General features: G+C 68.4%; 1 protein-coding gene across 1 annotated transcript; it reads left to right on the forward strand.

Annotated features, from left to right (window-relative positions):
- The first annotated feature begins 1,933 nt into the window (after positions 1–1,933).
- On the forward strand, positions 1,934–12,419 carry KCNN4 (potassium calcium-activated channel subfamily N member 4). The gene is made up of 9 exons (XM_039512186.1): positions 1,934–2,134; positions 3,995–4,090; positions 5,613–6,022; positions 6,550–6,679; positions 7,374–7,484; positions 8,313–8,431; positions 9,131–9,200; positions 9,463–9,640; positions 10,977–12,419. The coding sequence occupies exons 1-9, from the start codon at positions 1,934–1,936 to the stop codon at positions 10,982–10,984; spliced, it is 1,323 nt and encodes a 440-aa protein (XP_039368120.1). The 3' UTR covers positions 10,985–12,419.
- Positions 12,420–13,004: the final 585 nt, after the last annotated feature.

Consider the following 13,004-nt stretch of genomic DNA (forward strand, 5'->3'; position numbering starts at 1 on the left):
CCTTCTTCTTGGGGGCACCAGCAGAGCTGTGGGGGGAGCCCAGGGCTGGGCTGGCAGGGGCTGCAGGTCGGGAGTGAGGGGCACCGGCAGAGCTGTGGGGCCCAGGGCTGGGCTAGCAGGGGCTGCAGGTCGGGAGTGAGGGGCACCAGCAGAGCTGGGGGGGAGCCCAGGGCTGGGCTGGCAGGGGCTGCGGGTCGGGAGTGAGGGGCACCGGCAGAGCTGGGGGAGCCCAGGGCTGGGCTAGTAGGGGCTGCGGGTCGGGAGTGAGGGGCACCAGCAGGGCTGGGGGGGGGAGCCCAGGGCTGGGCTGGCAGGGGCTGCAGGTCGGGAGTGAGGGGCACCCGCAGGGCTGGGCTGGCAGGGGCTGCAGGTCGGGAGTGAGGGGCACCGGCAGAAGTGGGCGGGGGGGGGGGAGCCCAGTCTGTGGCTTGGACGGAGTCTTTCCTTGAAAACTATCGGATCCCCCAGCTGGGGAAGGAGGGGGAGATTGGGGGGTGGGGCAGGGGGCAGATTCCAGCCCCTCCCACCTGGGCTCCCAGGTCTCCAAGCCAGGTCTGTCCCTTCAGATCCCCCCACCCTGCCTGGGACTCAGGAATCCACCAGCCGCCCCCCCGGCTCGGACTCACCCCAGTGAGAGGGGGGTGGGGGGTATCCCTCCCCCTCCCCCACCCCACCCCCGGTCCTGGGGGGCGGGGTCTGGGATTCAGGTCCCACGCCACCCCCACCCCCACCCCTGCCGGTGCCCCTCACTCCCGACCTGCAGCCCCTGCTAGCCCGGCCCTGAGCTCCACCCCCAGCCCCACCCCCGCCGGTGCCCCTCACTCCCGACCTGCAGCCCCTGCCAGCCCGGCCCTGGACTCCTTCCCCCGCCCCTTTCGTCCCAAGACACTTGCTGCTCCGTCAAGTCCCGCCCCTCCCGCCAACCCTCGCCCTGCCCCGCCGCACCCAGGGGCCAGATCGCGGCGGGACAGAGAAGGGAGCGACCCGGAGCCGAGCCCAGCAGCTGCCAGGTGCCCTCGCCCGGCTGGGGATCCCCCAGCTCCATCCCCCGCCTGCCGCCCTCCTCCCTGCCCGCTGCTGCCCTTCGCCTGCCCGTCTGGGGCTGCCACCTTCCCTGTGCCCACCCCTGCCACCTCCCCACCACGAGCCCCTGCCACCTTCCTCCTGCCACCTCCCCTCCACCTTCCCCCTGCCTGCCCCTGCCACCTTCCCTCCACGTTCCCTCTGCCACCTTCCCCTGTCACTTCCCTCTGCCACCTTCCCTGTGCCCACCCCTGCCACCTCCCCCTGCCACCTTCCCCCCGCCTGCCTGCTGCCACCTCCCCACCACGAGCCCCTGCCACCTTCCCTCCACTTCCCCCTGCCTGCCCGTCTGGGTCTGCCACCTTCCTCCTGCCACCTCCCCCTGCCACCTTCCCTCCACCGCTGCCACCTTCGCTCTGCCTGGCCCTGCCACCTTCCTTCCACGAGCCCCTGCCACCTTCCCCTGTCACTTCCCTCTGCCACCTTCCCTCCACCTCTGCCACCTTCCCTCTGTACTAACACCCCTTCATCTCTCTCTCCTCCACCTTCCTTCTCTCTTTCTATCACTCCGTCTCTCCCGTCTACACTCCCTCCTTCTCCCGCTCTCACCCGCTCCCTTTCTTCCACCCTCTCTTTCTGGGGCTGCCCCGTTCCCGGGGTCCTGGCACCTCTGCCAGGCTGAGTCACTCGCGGGCCCGTCTCTCCCCAGTCACTCCCTTCTCTCCGCCGCCCGGCCTGTCGCAGGGACCCTCACCCCCCCCTTCCCCTCCGTCCCCCCCTTTCCACTCGGTGCCCCCCCGCCCACCCCGGGGTCACGCTGGCCGCGTGCTGGTTGCTGAAGCGCCAGCGATGGGGACCAGCCGGGGGGTCCCTCGCCCCCTGCCTGCCCGGGCCCCCCTACGCCCATGAGATGGGAGCCAAGCAGAACCCCCCCGAAGCCACCGTCCTGCCCGTGCCGGGGGCGCCGGGCGAGAACCTGCGGCGGCTGCGGCGGCGCAAGGGGCTGCTGAAGGCCGAGGGGCAGCTGGCGGGCTGGGGCCTGGCCCTGGCGCTCGGGGGGATCCTGCTCATGGTGCTGCACACGGAGCTGGCCTGGTTTGGGGGCTGCAAGGTAGGAGGGTGCCCCTCACTCCCGACCCGCAGCCCCCCTGCTTCCCCACCCTCAGCTCTGCCGGTGCCCCTCACTCCCGACCCGCAGCCCCCCTGCTTCCCCACCCTCAGCTCTGCCGGTGCCCCTCACTCCCGACCCGCAGCCCCCCTGCTTCCCCACCCTCAGCTCTGCCGGTGCCCCTCACTCCCGACCCGCAGCCCCTGCTAGCCCAGTCTGGGTCTCCCCACAGCTCTGCCGGTGCCCCTCACTCCTGACCCGCAGCCCCTGCTAGCCCAGTCTGGGTCTCCCCACAGCTCTGCCGGTGCCCCTCACTCCTGACCCGCAGCCCCTGCTAGCCCAGTCCTGGGTCCACCCCCGAGCTCTGCCGGTGCCCCTCACTCCCGACCCGCAGCCCCATCCCGGAACTAGCCGCCACGTGCTGGAATTCGGTGACGGGTGGCACCAGCCCCAGGCTGCAGAAACTGATTCAAATAATTTATTTAACCATCCGTCAGCCACGGGCCATTGGGGGGGGTGTCAGAGTGGAGGGGCTGGGAGCCCGGACTCCTGGGTTCTATCTCTAGATCTGGGACGGGGGTGGGTTCTAGTGGGTTAGAGCAGGGGGGGAGGGGCTGGGAGCCCGGACTCCTGGGTTCTCATCTTGTCCCTTGCCGTAGAACCCAGGAGGCCCGACTCCCTGCTCTGGAATCTCGGTTGGGTTTGGCTAACGGCTGGGACTCTCCGGCGGCCAATGGACCCTCCCAGCGATTAGCCGGGGGCGCAGCCTGGCTCGGTGTCTGGAACGGGCCCCTGGATCCGTTCTGGGTCCTGTCCCAGAACTCTCCCTTCTGTGGGCATGCCTGGGCGGGAACCCGGAGACGGTACATACAACCTGTGCTGCAGGGAGCGGGGCAGGGGCGCTCCCCTGGCAGGCAGGGCTGGCCCGATGCCCACCCCCCCGTGGTGCTAGGGTAGCGGGGTGGGGAGTCAGTGGGGAAACTGAGGCACGCAGCAGCGCTCGTTTTGACGTCTCTCTGGGCACCAGCTCCCGGTGCAGACCGTGGCCACCCCGCTCCCGCTCTTGGCACCATCCAGCCCCATGTGCAAGAAGCCGCCAAGACTGGCCGCTCCGATTGTTCCCAACACAATCGCGCCCTTCACCGGGGGTGTTGATTCTGGGCCAGTGACAGGATAAATATTGATCAGGATGGAGGAGGTGGCAGCTTCATACGGAAGGAGATCGATCAATCATTGCACAGGGCATGGGGGAGCGGGGGCTGGGAGCCAGGACTCCTGGGTTCTCTCCCTGGGTCTGGGAGGGGAGTGGGGTCTAGTGGTTAGAGCAGGGGGGGCAGGGCTGGGAGTCCGGACTCCTGGGTTCTGTCAGGGCTGGGTTCTGGGCTCCCTGCGCCTGCCTCTCTCCGAGCGGCCCTGCCCGCGCCCTCCCCTCTTCTCCGTGGCGAATCCTCCCAGCCTCGCGCCAAACCCTGCACCTGCCCTGGCAGCACCGTGTTTGCTCAGGGTGGGGCTGCGATCTGGACTGGGCTGGAGGCAGCCGTCTGCCAGCAGAGCCACGGGACGGGGGGAGGGAGCAGACGGGGGGGGGCAATCCCCACCCCCCGCCCCCTTGGGGCCCGGCTGTGGTGTCGGCCTTGGCTGGCAGCCGCTTTCCTGGGTCGATGACAAAGAACAATGAGATTTTGTACTGAGAGCTACAGGCGGGGTGGGGGAGGAGGGTGTCAAACACCCCAGAGCCACCCACCCTGGCTGGGGCGGGAATGGGGCTCGGGGCCGCTCCCCTCTTGGGGGCGCCGGCTCTGATCCAGCCCCAGGGCCAGGCCTGGCAGAGGGTTTCACCCCCATTTTCTCTCCCCCCCTCAGTGGTTTGCGTATCTGTTCCTGGTGAAATGCCTCCTCTCGCTCTCCACCGCCGCCCTGCTGGCCCTCATCCTCGCCTTCCACGTCAAGGAGATCCAGGTACGTTCCCTGCCCCAAATGTCCTAGGAACCCCCCCCCTGCAGGCTTGCCCCCGATTCCCCCCACCCCCAAGAAGGCTCCCCTGCAGTGGGTGGGGTGGGGGACATTTGGGGTTCCCCTGTTTGGGACTGAAGCTCCCCCCAGTTGCTCTGAGATCTTGGATCTAAAGTGGCCACCTCCTTATCAGCTTTTCCTAAGTCACATTGGAACCCAGGAGTCCTGGCTCCTCCCCTCCCCTCCCCTGCACTCTAACCATTAGACTCACTCCGCTCCCAGAGCCAGGGAAAGAACCCAGGAGTCCTGCCCCAGCGCACCCAACCCCCGCACTCTAACCACTCCCCTCCCACAGCCGGGGAAAGAACCCAGGAGTCCCAGCTCCCAGCCCCCACTCCAACCCCCCAAACCGGTGACAGAAAACGCTCACTGACTATTTTTCCGTCAGTTGGGGGCAGATTCCATCTAATCTCCCCAGATCAGGCTGAGTCTGGGCTTTTCTAGCTGCCTCGGCTGCTGGTGGGTGCCAGGGGGTTGTGAGTTGTGGGTTGGGTGTTTATGTCCCTGCTGCACACACACAAAGACAAAGACACGCACACACAGACACCCACACAGAGACAAACACATGGACACACACATAGAGATACACACACACACACAGACACAGAGATACACACACAGACACACACACGCACACAGATACACACACAGACACAGAGACACATAGAGATACACACACACAGAGATACACACACGGGCACACACAGACACACACACGGGCACACACAGACACACACACGGGCACACACAGACACACACATGCACACAGATACACACACAGACACAGAGACACAGAGATACACACACAGACACACACACGGGCACACACACAGGCGCACACACACACACACACACACACACGCATAGTGTTGCAGTCCCAGCAGCCGGCAGGGTGGAAGCGGGAGGTTGATCTTGCGAGGGCGGAAGTTTCCCGCCCCGGGTTCTTGGGGCAGGAGAGCGAAGAGATCCCGGTTGTGAGTCACGGCACACACACGCCTCATGGCCCAGACAGACACACGCCTCATGGCCCAGACAGACAGGGAGCAGGGCTCACCCCACCCCCCCAGCAGTGGGTCACTCCCCGCATCCCGGTCCAGCCACTCCTGGGTCCCTCTAGCGGGAGAGTAGCTCTGGGTCTCCCTGCCCCTGCCCTGATGGCCCCTGGGGGGCCGGGCAGTGGGGGGCCGTGACTGGCCCCCACCCGCAGCAGGGGGCCGGGGCAGAGGGTTGCTCCACTGAACTGAGGATCCTCCCCCAGGCAGGGGCAAATCCCAGAGAGGGCAAGAAAGATGGAGAAAGTGAAAACGAAAGAGCGAAACCGTGACAGAGAGAGAGAGGGGGGAAGTCAGGACTCCTGGGTTCTCTCCCCGGCTCCGGGAGAGGAGTGGGGTCTGGTGGGTTAGAGCCGGGGGGTGTGGGGGAGCCCGGACTCCTGGGTTCCATGCTCTCCCCCTCTCTCCCCCCACAGCTCTTCATGCTGGACAACTCGCTCCAGGACTGGCGCATCGCGGTGAGCGGCCCCAAGCTGGGCCTGGTCGTGCTGGAGCTGCTGGTCTGCTCCCTGCACCCCTTCCCCACGGGGGGCTCCCCGTGCCTGGCCCCCGAGCCGGGCCCCCCGGCCTCCTTCCTGCCGGGGGCCGAGACGCCGCTGTCGCTGCTGATGTTCCTGCGGCTCTACCTGGTGCCGCGGGCCGCGCTGCTGCAGAGCCGGGTGCTGGGGGACGCCTCGTACCGCACCATCGGCTCCCTCAACCAGATCCGCTTCCAGTACCCGTTCGTCCTGCGCCTGCTGGTCAACCGCCAGCCGGGCCGGGTGCTGCTGGTGCTCACCCTGGGGCTCTGGCTCACCGCCTCCTGGGTGCTGGCCGTCTGCGAGAGGTGCGGCCGGGAAAGCGGCCCGCGGAGCCCCCAGTGCATTGTGGGAGGGCAGGCCGGGATGCAGGCAGCTGAGGGCCCAGGTGCACTGTGGGAAAGTGGTCCAGGGCCGAAGTGCATTGTGGGAAAGGGGCCAACGTAGGGCCCAAGTGCACCATGGGAAAGCAGGTTAATTTAGGCCCAGGTGCATCATGGGAAAGCGGCCATAGGCCAAGGTGCATCATGGGAAAGCGGCCATAGGCCCAGGTGCATCATGGGAAAGCGGCCATAGGCCAAGGTGCATCATGGGAAAGCGGCCAAAGGCCCAGCGGCATGGTGGGAAAGCCGGCAACTGAAGGCGAAAGAGCAGCATGGAGGAGGGGCCAAGCGGCCAGGTGCATTGTGGGTAGAGGGGCTCACGCTGTAGGCCCAAGGGCATGCTGGGAAAGCCGCCGGGCAGAAGGCCCGGGGCATTGTGGGGGCGGGGGAGGGGGCAGGGCGGGCTCAGTGCGGGGGTCTCTGACGCTGTCTCTGTGTCCCCCGGGCTGCAGGGAGAACGGAGCAGGGCACCTGGAGGGGACGCTGTGGGTCATCCCCATCACCTTCCTCACCATCGGCTACGGGGACGTGGTGCCAGTGACGGTGTGCGGCCGGCTGGTCTGCCTGTGCACCGGCATCATGGTAAGGGCCCTGCCCCCCGCCCCGGCCCCTTAGTGCTGCCCTGGGGCCAGCTCCCATCCCCCACAGCACAGCGCCCCCTAGTGCCGCCCTGGGGCCAGCCCCCCCCCCAGCACAGCGCCCCCTAGTGCCACCCTGGGGCCAGACCCCAGCACTCTGCCCCTAGTGCTGCCGTGGGGCCAGCCCCCCCCCGCACAGCGCCCCCTCGTGCTGCCCTGGGGCCAGCCCCCCCCCCCAGCACTCTGCCCCCTCGTGCGGCCCTGGGGCCAGCCCCCCCCCACAGCACAGCGCCCCCTAGTGCTGCCCTGGGGTCAGCCCCCCCCCCCAGCACAGCGCCCCCTAGTGCCACCCTGGGGCCGGCCCCCAGCACTCTGCCCCTAGAGCTGCCCTGGGGCCAGCCCCCCCCTCAGCACAGCGCCCCCTAGTGCTGCCCTGGGGCCAGCCCCCAGCACAGCGCCCCTAGTGCTGCCCTGGGGCCAGCTCCCATCCCCCCCAGCACAGCGCCCCCTAGTGCTGCCCTGGGGCCAGCTCCCATCCCCCTCACCACAGCGCCTCCTAGTGCTGCCCTGGGGCCAGCCCCCCCCCTCAGCACAGCGCCCCCTAGTGCCGCCCTGGGGCCAGCCCCCCCCAGCACAGCGCCCCCTAGTGCCGCCCTGGGGCACTGCCTGGCTAATCGCATTCCCCGTCTCTGCCGCAGGGCGTTGGCTGCACGGCGCTGCTGGTGGCAGTGGCAGCTGATAAAATGGAGTTCAACCGGGCGGAGAAACACGTTTACAACTTCATGTTGGACATACAGTGCACCAAAGAGGTGGGGCAGAACCCAGGCGTCCGGGACCCCAGCCTCTCTCCCACCCTGCTCTAACCACTAGACCCTACTCCCCTCCCAGAGCTGGGGAGAGAACCCAGGCGTCTGGGCCCCCAGCCTCTCTCCCACCCTGCTCTAACCACTAGACCCTACTCCCCTCCCAGAGCTGGGGAGAGAACCCAGGCGTCCGGGCTCCCAGCCCCCCTGCTCTGACCTCACGCCCCTCCCGGTGCCGGGAACGTGGCTGATTTACAAACACCCTTCAGTGGCTGGGGATGGGAAACGCTCCCGGTGCCTGCTGGGGGGAAGGGGGCAGGGCCCCCCCCTGCCCCCAGCCAGGCCCTGATTCCCCCCACCCCTCCCAGGCATGGTGGGGCTTGGCTGGGCCTTCACAGGCTAAGCTGACACAGGGACAGTGTGAGAAAGTGGCCAAGCCCTGGAAATCCAGGTGCATTGTGGGACAGGGGAATAGTAAAACCTGGTGCATTGTGGGAAAGTGCCCAGCCTCCAAGATCCAGGTGCATTGTGGGATGGGGGAATAGTAAGACCCAGTTGTATTGCAGTGGCCAAGCCCCGGAGATCCAGGTGCATTGTGGGATGGGGGGAATCTAAGGCCCCAGGTGCATGGTGGGAAAGTGCCCAACCCTGTGGCCCAGGTGCATTGTGGGAAGTATAGGGAGGCACCTCAGCGTTCAGGTGCCTTGTGCCCCCCCCCCATCCCACCCCAAGAGCCCAGCCCATGGGCCCCAGGTGGGGCAGGGCACAGCTGCCCCGGTGCATTGTGGGACGGATGTGGGGCCCAGGATCCTGACATGGCTCCGTCCCCCCCAGATGAAGAACTCGGCAGCCAACGTCCTGCAGGCGGCTTGGCTCTTCCACAGACACAGCAAGGCCGGGGCCGGGCGCCGGGCCCGGACGCACCACAGGCGCCTGCTGGCGGCCATCCACAGGTGAGTGCGAGCGCCCGGACGCCTGGGTCCGCTCCTGGCCCCTGCGGGTGGGGGCGGTGGGATCCAGGGGTTAGCGCACAGGGCTGGGAGCCAGGACTCCTGGGTTCCCTCCCCAGCTCTGGGAGGGCACTGGGGAGCCCAGGGCTGGACTAGTAGGGGGCTGTGGACTGGGAGTGAGGGGCACCAGCTGAGCTCTGTGGGGGGGCAGGGCTGGGCTGGCAGGGGCTGCGGGTTGGGAGTGAGGGGCACCGGCTGAGCTCTGTGTGGGGGCAGGGCTGGGCTAGCAGGGGCTGCAGGTCGGGAGTGAGGGGCACCGGCGGAGCTGGGGGGATGGGGGAGCCCAGGGCTGGGCTGGCAGGGGCTGCGGGTCGGGAGTGAGGGGCACCGGCTGAGCTGGGGGGAGGGGGGAGCCCCGGGCTGGGCTGGCAGGGGCTGCGGGTCAGGAGTGAGGGACACCGGCTGAGGGGGGGGGAGGGGGGAGCCCAGGGCTGGGCTAGCAGGGGGCTGCGGGTCGGGAGTGAGGGGCACCGGCTGAAGTGGGGGGATGGGGGAGCCCCAGGCTGGGCTGGCAGGGGGCTGCGGGTCGGGAGTGAGGGGCACCGGCTGAAGTGGGGGGATGGGGGAGCCCCGGGCTGGGCTGGCAGGGGCTGCGGGTCGGGAGTGAGGGGCACCGGCTGAGCGCTCTCTCCGGTTCTTCAGGTTCCGGGAGGTCCGGATCCGGCACCGGAAGCTCCGGGACCAGGTTAACACCCTGGTGGACATGTCGACGGTGAGTCCTGCCTGCAGGTCCCAGCGGAGGGGAGGCTTCGATCTGGGGATCCCAGCCTGGCGTCCCCCTCCCAGGGCCCCTGGGTAACCCAGCCCCACACAGCCCCCTGCTCGGGGACGATAAGCTAGAAACGGCAGGGACTGAGCCAGGATGGGGGCTGGGGGCCCGGACTCCTGGGTTCTCTCCCCGGCTCGCGGGGTCTAGTGGGTTAGCGCCGGCCGCTTTCCCACAATGCCCCGGGGTTTTGTCCGCTCCCCCCCAGGTGCAGACGATTCTCTGCGACCTCAGCACCGGGCTCGGCACCTCCCAGCGGGGCCTGGAGAAGCGAATCGACGACCTGGGCCAGAAGCTGGACGCGCTGACGCGGCTGGTGACGGCCGCCCTGGAGGCCAAACAACCGCAGGAGCCGTGGCTGCTACAGCCCCAGGACAGCCAGACAGGTGGGCACGGTGCCCCTCACTCCCGACCCGCAGCCCCCTGCCTGCTCAGCCCTGCCGGTGCCCCTCACTCCCGACCCGCAGCCCCCTGCCTGCTCAGCCCTGCCGGTGCCCCTCACTCCCGACCCGCAGCCCCCTGCCTGCTCAGCCCTGCCGGTGCCCCTCACTCCCGACCCGCAGCCCCTGCCAGCCCAGCCCTGCCGGTGCCCCTCACTCCCGACCCGCAGCCCCCTGCCTGCTCAGCCCTGCCGGTGCCCCTCACTCCCGACCCGCAGCCCCCTGCAAGCCCCGCCATGCCGGAGCCCCTCACTCCCGACCAGCAGCCCCGTGCTAGCACAGCCATGACGGTGCCCCTCACTCCCGACCCGCAGACCCTGCCAGCCCAGCCCTGCCGGTGCCCCTCACTCCCGACCCGTAGCCCCCTGCCTGCTCAGCCCTGCCGGTGCCCCTCACTCCCGACCCGCAGCCCCTGCCAGCCCAGCCCTGCCGGTGCCCCTCACTCCCGACCCGCAGCCCCTGCCAGCCCAGCCCTGCCGGTGCCCCTCACTCCCGACCCGCAGCCCCTGCCAGCCCAGCCCTGCCGGTGCCCCTCACTCCCGACCCGCAGCCCCCTGCCTGCTCAGCCCTGCCGGTGCCCCTCACTCCCGACCCGCAGCCCCCTGCCTGCTCAGCCCTGCCGGTGCCCCTCACTCCCGACCCGCAGCCCCCTGACAGCCCAGCCCTGCCGGTGCCCCTCACTCCCGACCCGCAGCCCCTGCCAGCCCAGCCCTGCCGGTGCCCCTCACTCCCGACCCGCAGCCCCTGCCAGCCCAGCCCTGCCGGTGCCCCTCACTCCCAACCCGCAGCCCCCTGCCTGCTCAGCCCTGCCGGTGCCCCTCACTCCCGACCCGCAGCCCTGCCGGTGCCCCTCACTCCCGACTCGCAGCCCCCGGCCTCCCCCCCATCCCATCCCAGCCCTGCCGGTGCCCCTCACTCCCGACCTGCAGCCCCCTGCCAGCCCAGCCCTGCCGGTGCCCCTCACTCCCGACCCGCAGCCCCCTGCCCCCCCAGCCCTGCCGGTGCCCCTCATTCCCGACCCACAGCCCCCGGCCAGCCCAGCCCTGCCCCCTCACCTCTGCTGGTGCCCCTCACTCCCGACCCGCAGCCCCCTGCCAGCCCAGTCCTGGGCTCCCCCCACACTAGCTCTGCCTGCGAATCCACAAGTCCCCCTTTTCCTCCCCACCCCTTAGTGTGGGGGGGAGGGGGGCGCTGGGGTGTGAAATTTAAAGGGCCGGGACCCTCGTTTTGGTTCCCCCTGGGGCGAGATTAACCGCTGGCTCCGTCTCGCTCTGCTTCGCAGGCCGGTGAGGAGGAGTTGACCTGGCGTTGGAGCCCAGACCCTGGTCCGGGGGGCACCTGCAGGGACTCAGCCCCCTGTCCCCTGACTGGGACTGAAGGAGACGCCACTTGGGGGGCTGGGAATGGGTGGACAACAGCGCTCCCTGGTGGCCTCAGGCCGGAACCGCAGGCTGCCTGTGCTCACCCCAGCTCCAAAGTGCAAGAGGGTTACACCCCCAAAGGGGGGCTGGTTAGAGCACGGCCGCCGGCGGGTGAAACAGGGAGGGCACACGCCTTCCTCGAGGGGATCCCCACTGGGGAGCGATCCATGCATTTGCGGCAGGACACCCCCCAGCTGTGAGTGGGCGTGCAAAGACCCACGCTGCAGATGGAAGGCACGTGCTTCGCACCAGTAGATTTGTGATTGTGAACAGGCATGTGAGGGATCCAGGATGTGAGCCGGGAAAGGCGCACGCTTTGCACGAGGGGATCTCCGCGTGCGAGCAGCCCTGCGTGGGACCGAGGGTCTGAGAGACAGCTAGTGTGTGCTCTGCACAAGAGGTGCTGTGACGGGGAGCAGGCGTGCGAGGGATCCAGGATGTGAGGGAGGGAAGACATAAGCTTTGCACAAGGGGCTCTGGGATTGTGAAGGCTCCAGGGCATGAGACACAGCAGGCCAGGCTGTGAAACACGGCCAGCTTGCACTTTGCACCAGGGGCAGCGTGACTGTGAACAGGCACGTGAGGGATGCCAGCTGTGAAACACGGCAGACGCATGCTTTGCACAGGGGCTCTGGCATGCGAGGGACCCAGTGTGCGAGACTTGGAAAGCACCTGTTTTGCAAAAGGGGCTTTGGGATTGTGAGCAGCCGTGCGAGCCCCTAGAAACGTGACATACAGAGCACAGGTGGCGGCTCAGTGTGCAAGAGCGGTTCCCCTCTGTAGCCAAGGCTGTGCACGCTCGCACCCCTCGCTCAGGACGCAGACCATGGAGGGCACGACCCTCACCCAGAGCAAATGGCCCTGTGTACAGCACCAGGCGCGCCCGAGGCCGGTTCTTGTCGCTGCCCAGCCTAGAGCACCAGGAAATAGCCAGGGCAGGAACGGCCCCTTGAGCGTGGGGTTTAATGCAGGGGACGCCGGTGCCTTGCACATTTCAGCCAAGAGACAAACCTGAGGCCTTGGCCCCTGTGGGCACTAGGGCCCTCCTGGTTCCCCCTCCTGCCCCGACTCAGGACATGAACCCAGGCGTCCTGGCCAAAGCCCAGCTCCCGATTCCCTTCTGCTTCCCTAAACTGCCCACTGCTGTGTCAGTTCTCGCTCACGCGCTGTCCTAAACCCCCGGAGGTGGCTGCATCTCAGCACCGAGGGGTCCCTGCGCTCCACCCCAGAGGTGGCCGCATCTCGGCGCCAGGCAAGCGGTGCCTGTCTAGCCATTTGGGCTGAGTCAGGAACATCTCAGGCAAAAATAGGAACCAGAAGTGTGTGTGTGCGGGGGGGGGGGACGGACGGACTGGAATCCCTTAAATTAACATGCCATGACAGTCCCAGCGGGGTTAGATGGAGGTGGTGGGGGGCGTTTTGTGGCCGCCAGCTATTTGGGGCATGGACCAGCTTTGGGGTTGGGGTTTGTTCAGTGGGTGGCGGCCGGGCGGGGAGGACTGAGGCATCCCTACAGTCCCCCAAATGCCCAGCCGTGCTGCCGTACAGCGCCTGGCGCACGGTGCCCTGGGGTGCCAGCTGCCCAGCCCTGCTGCCATACAGCGCCTGGGGCCCTGGGGTGCCAGCTGCCCAGCCGTGCTGCCGTACAGCGCCTGGCGCACGGGGGCCTGGGGTGCCAGCTGCCCAGCCGTGCTGCCGTACAGCACCTGGCGCACGGGGCCCTGGGGTGCCAGCTGCCCAGCCCTGCTGCCATACAGCGCCTGGGGCCCTGGGGTGCCAGCTGCCCAGCCCTGCTGCCGTACAGCGCCTGGGGCCCTGGGGTGCCAGCTGCCCAGCCGTGCTGCCGTACAGCGCCTGGCACGGTGGCTCCCGTCAGTCTGATGGTTACA

This window comes from Mauremys reevesii, linkage group 24 (assembly GCF_016161935.1).
Source record: "Mauremys reevesii isolate NIE-2019 linkage group 24, ASM1616193v1, whole genome shotgun sequence".
In the NCBI taxonomy this organism is placed as follows: domain Eukaryota; kingdom Metazoa; phylum Chordata; order Testudines; family Geoemydidae; genus Mauremys; species Mauremys reevesii.

Coding starts and splice junctions, on each gene's coding strand:
- KCNN4 (XM_039512186.1), top strand. CDS start 1,934: ATGGGAGCCAAGCAGAACCCCCCCGAAGCCACCGTCCTGCCCGTGCCG. Junction 6,023..6,549: donor GTGCTGGCCGTCTGCGAGAG/GTGCGGCCGGGA, acceptor CCCGGGCTGCAG/GGAGAACGGAGCAGGGCACC. Junction 7,485..8,312: donor ACATACAGTGCACCAAAGAG/GTGGGGCAGAAC, acceptor CGTCCCCCCCAG/ATGAAGAACTCGGCAGCCAA.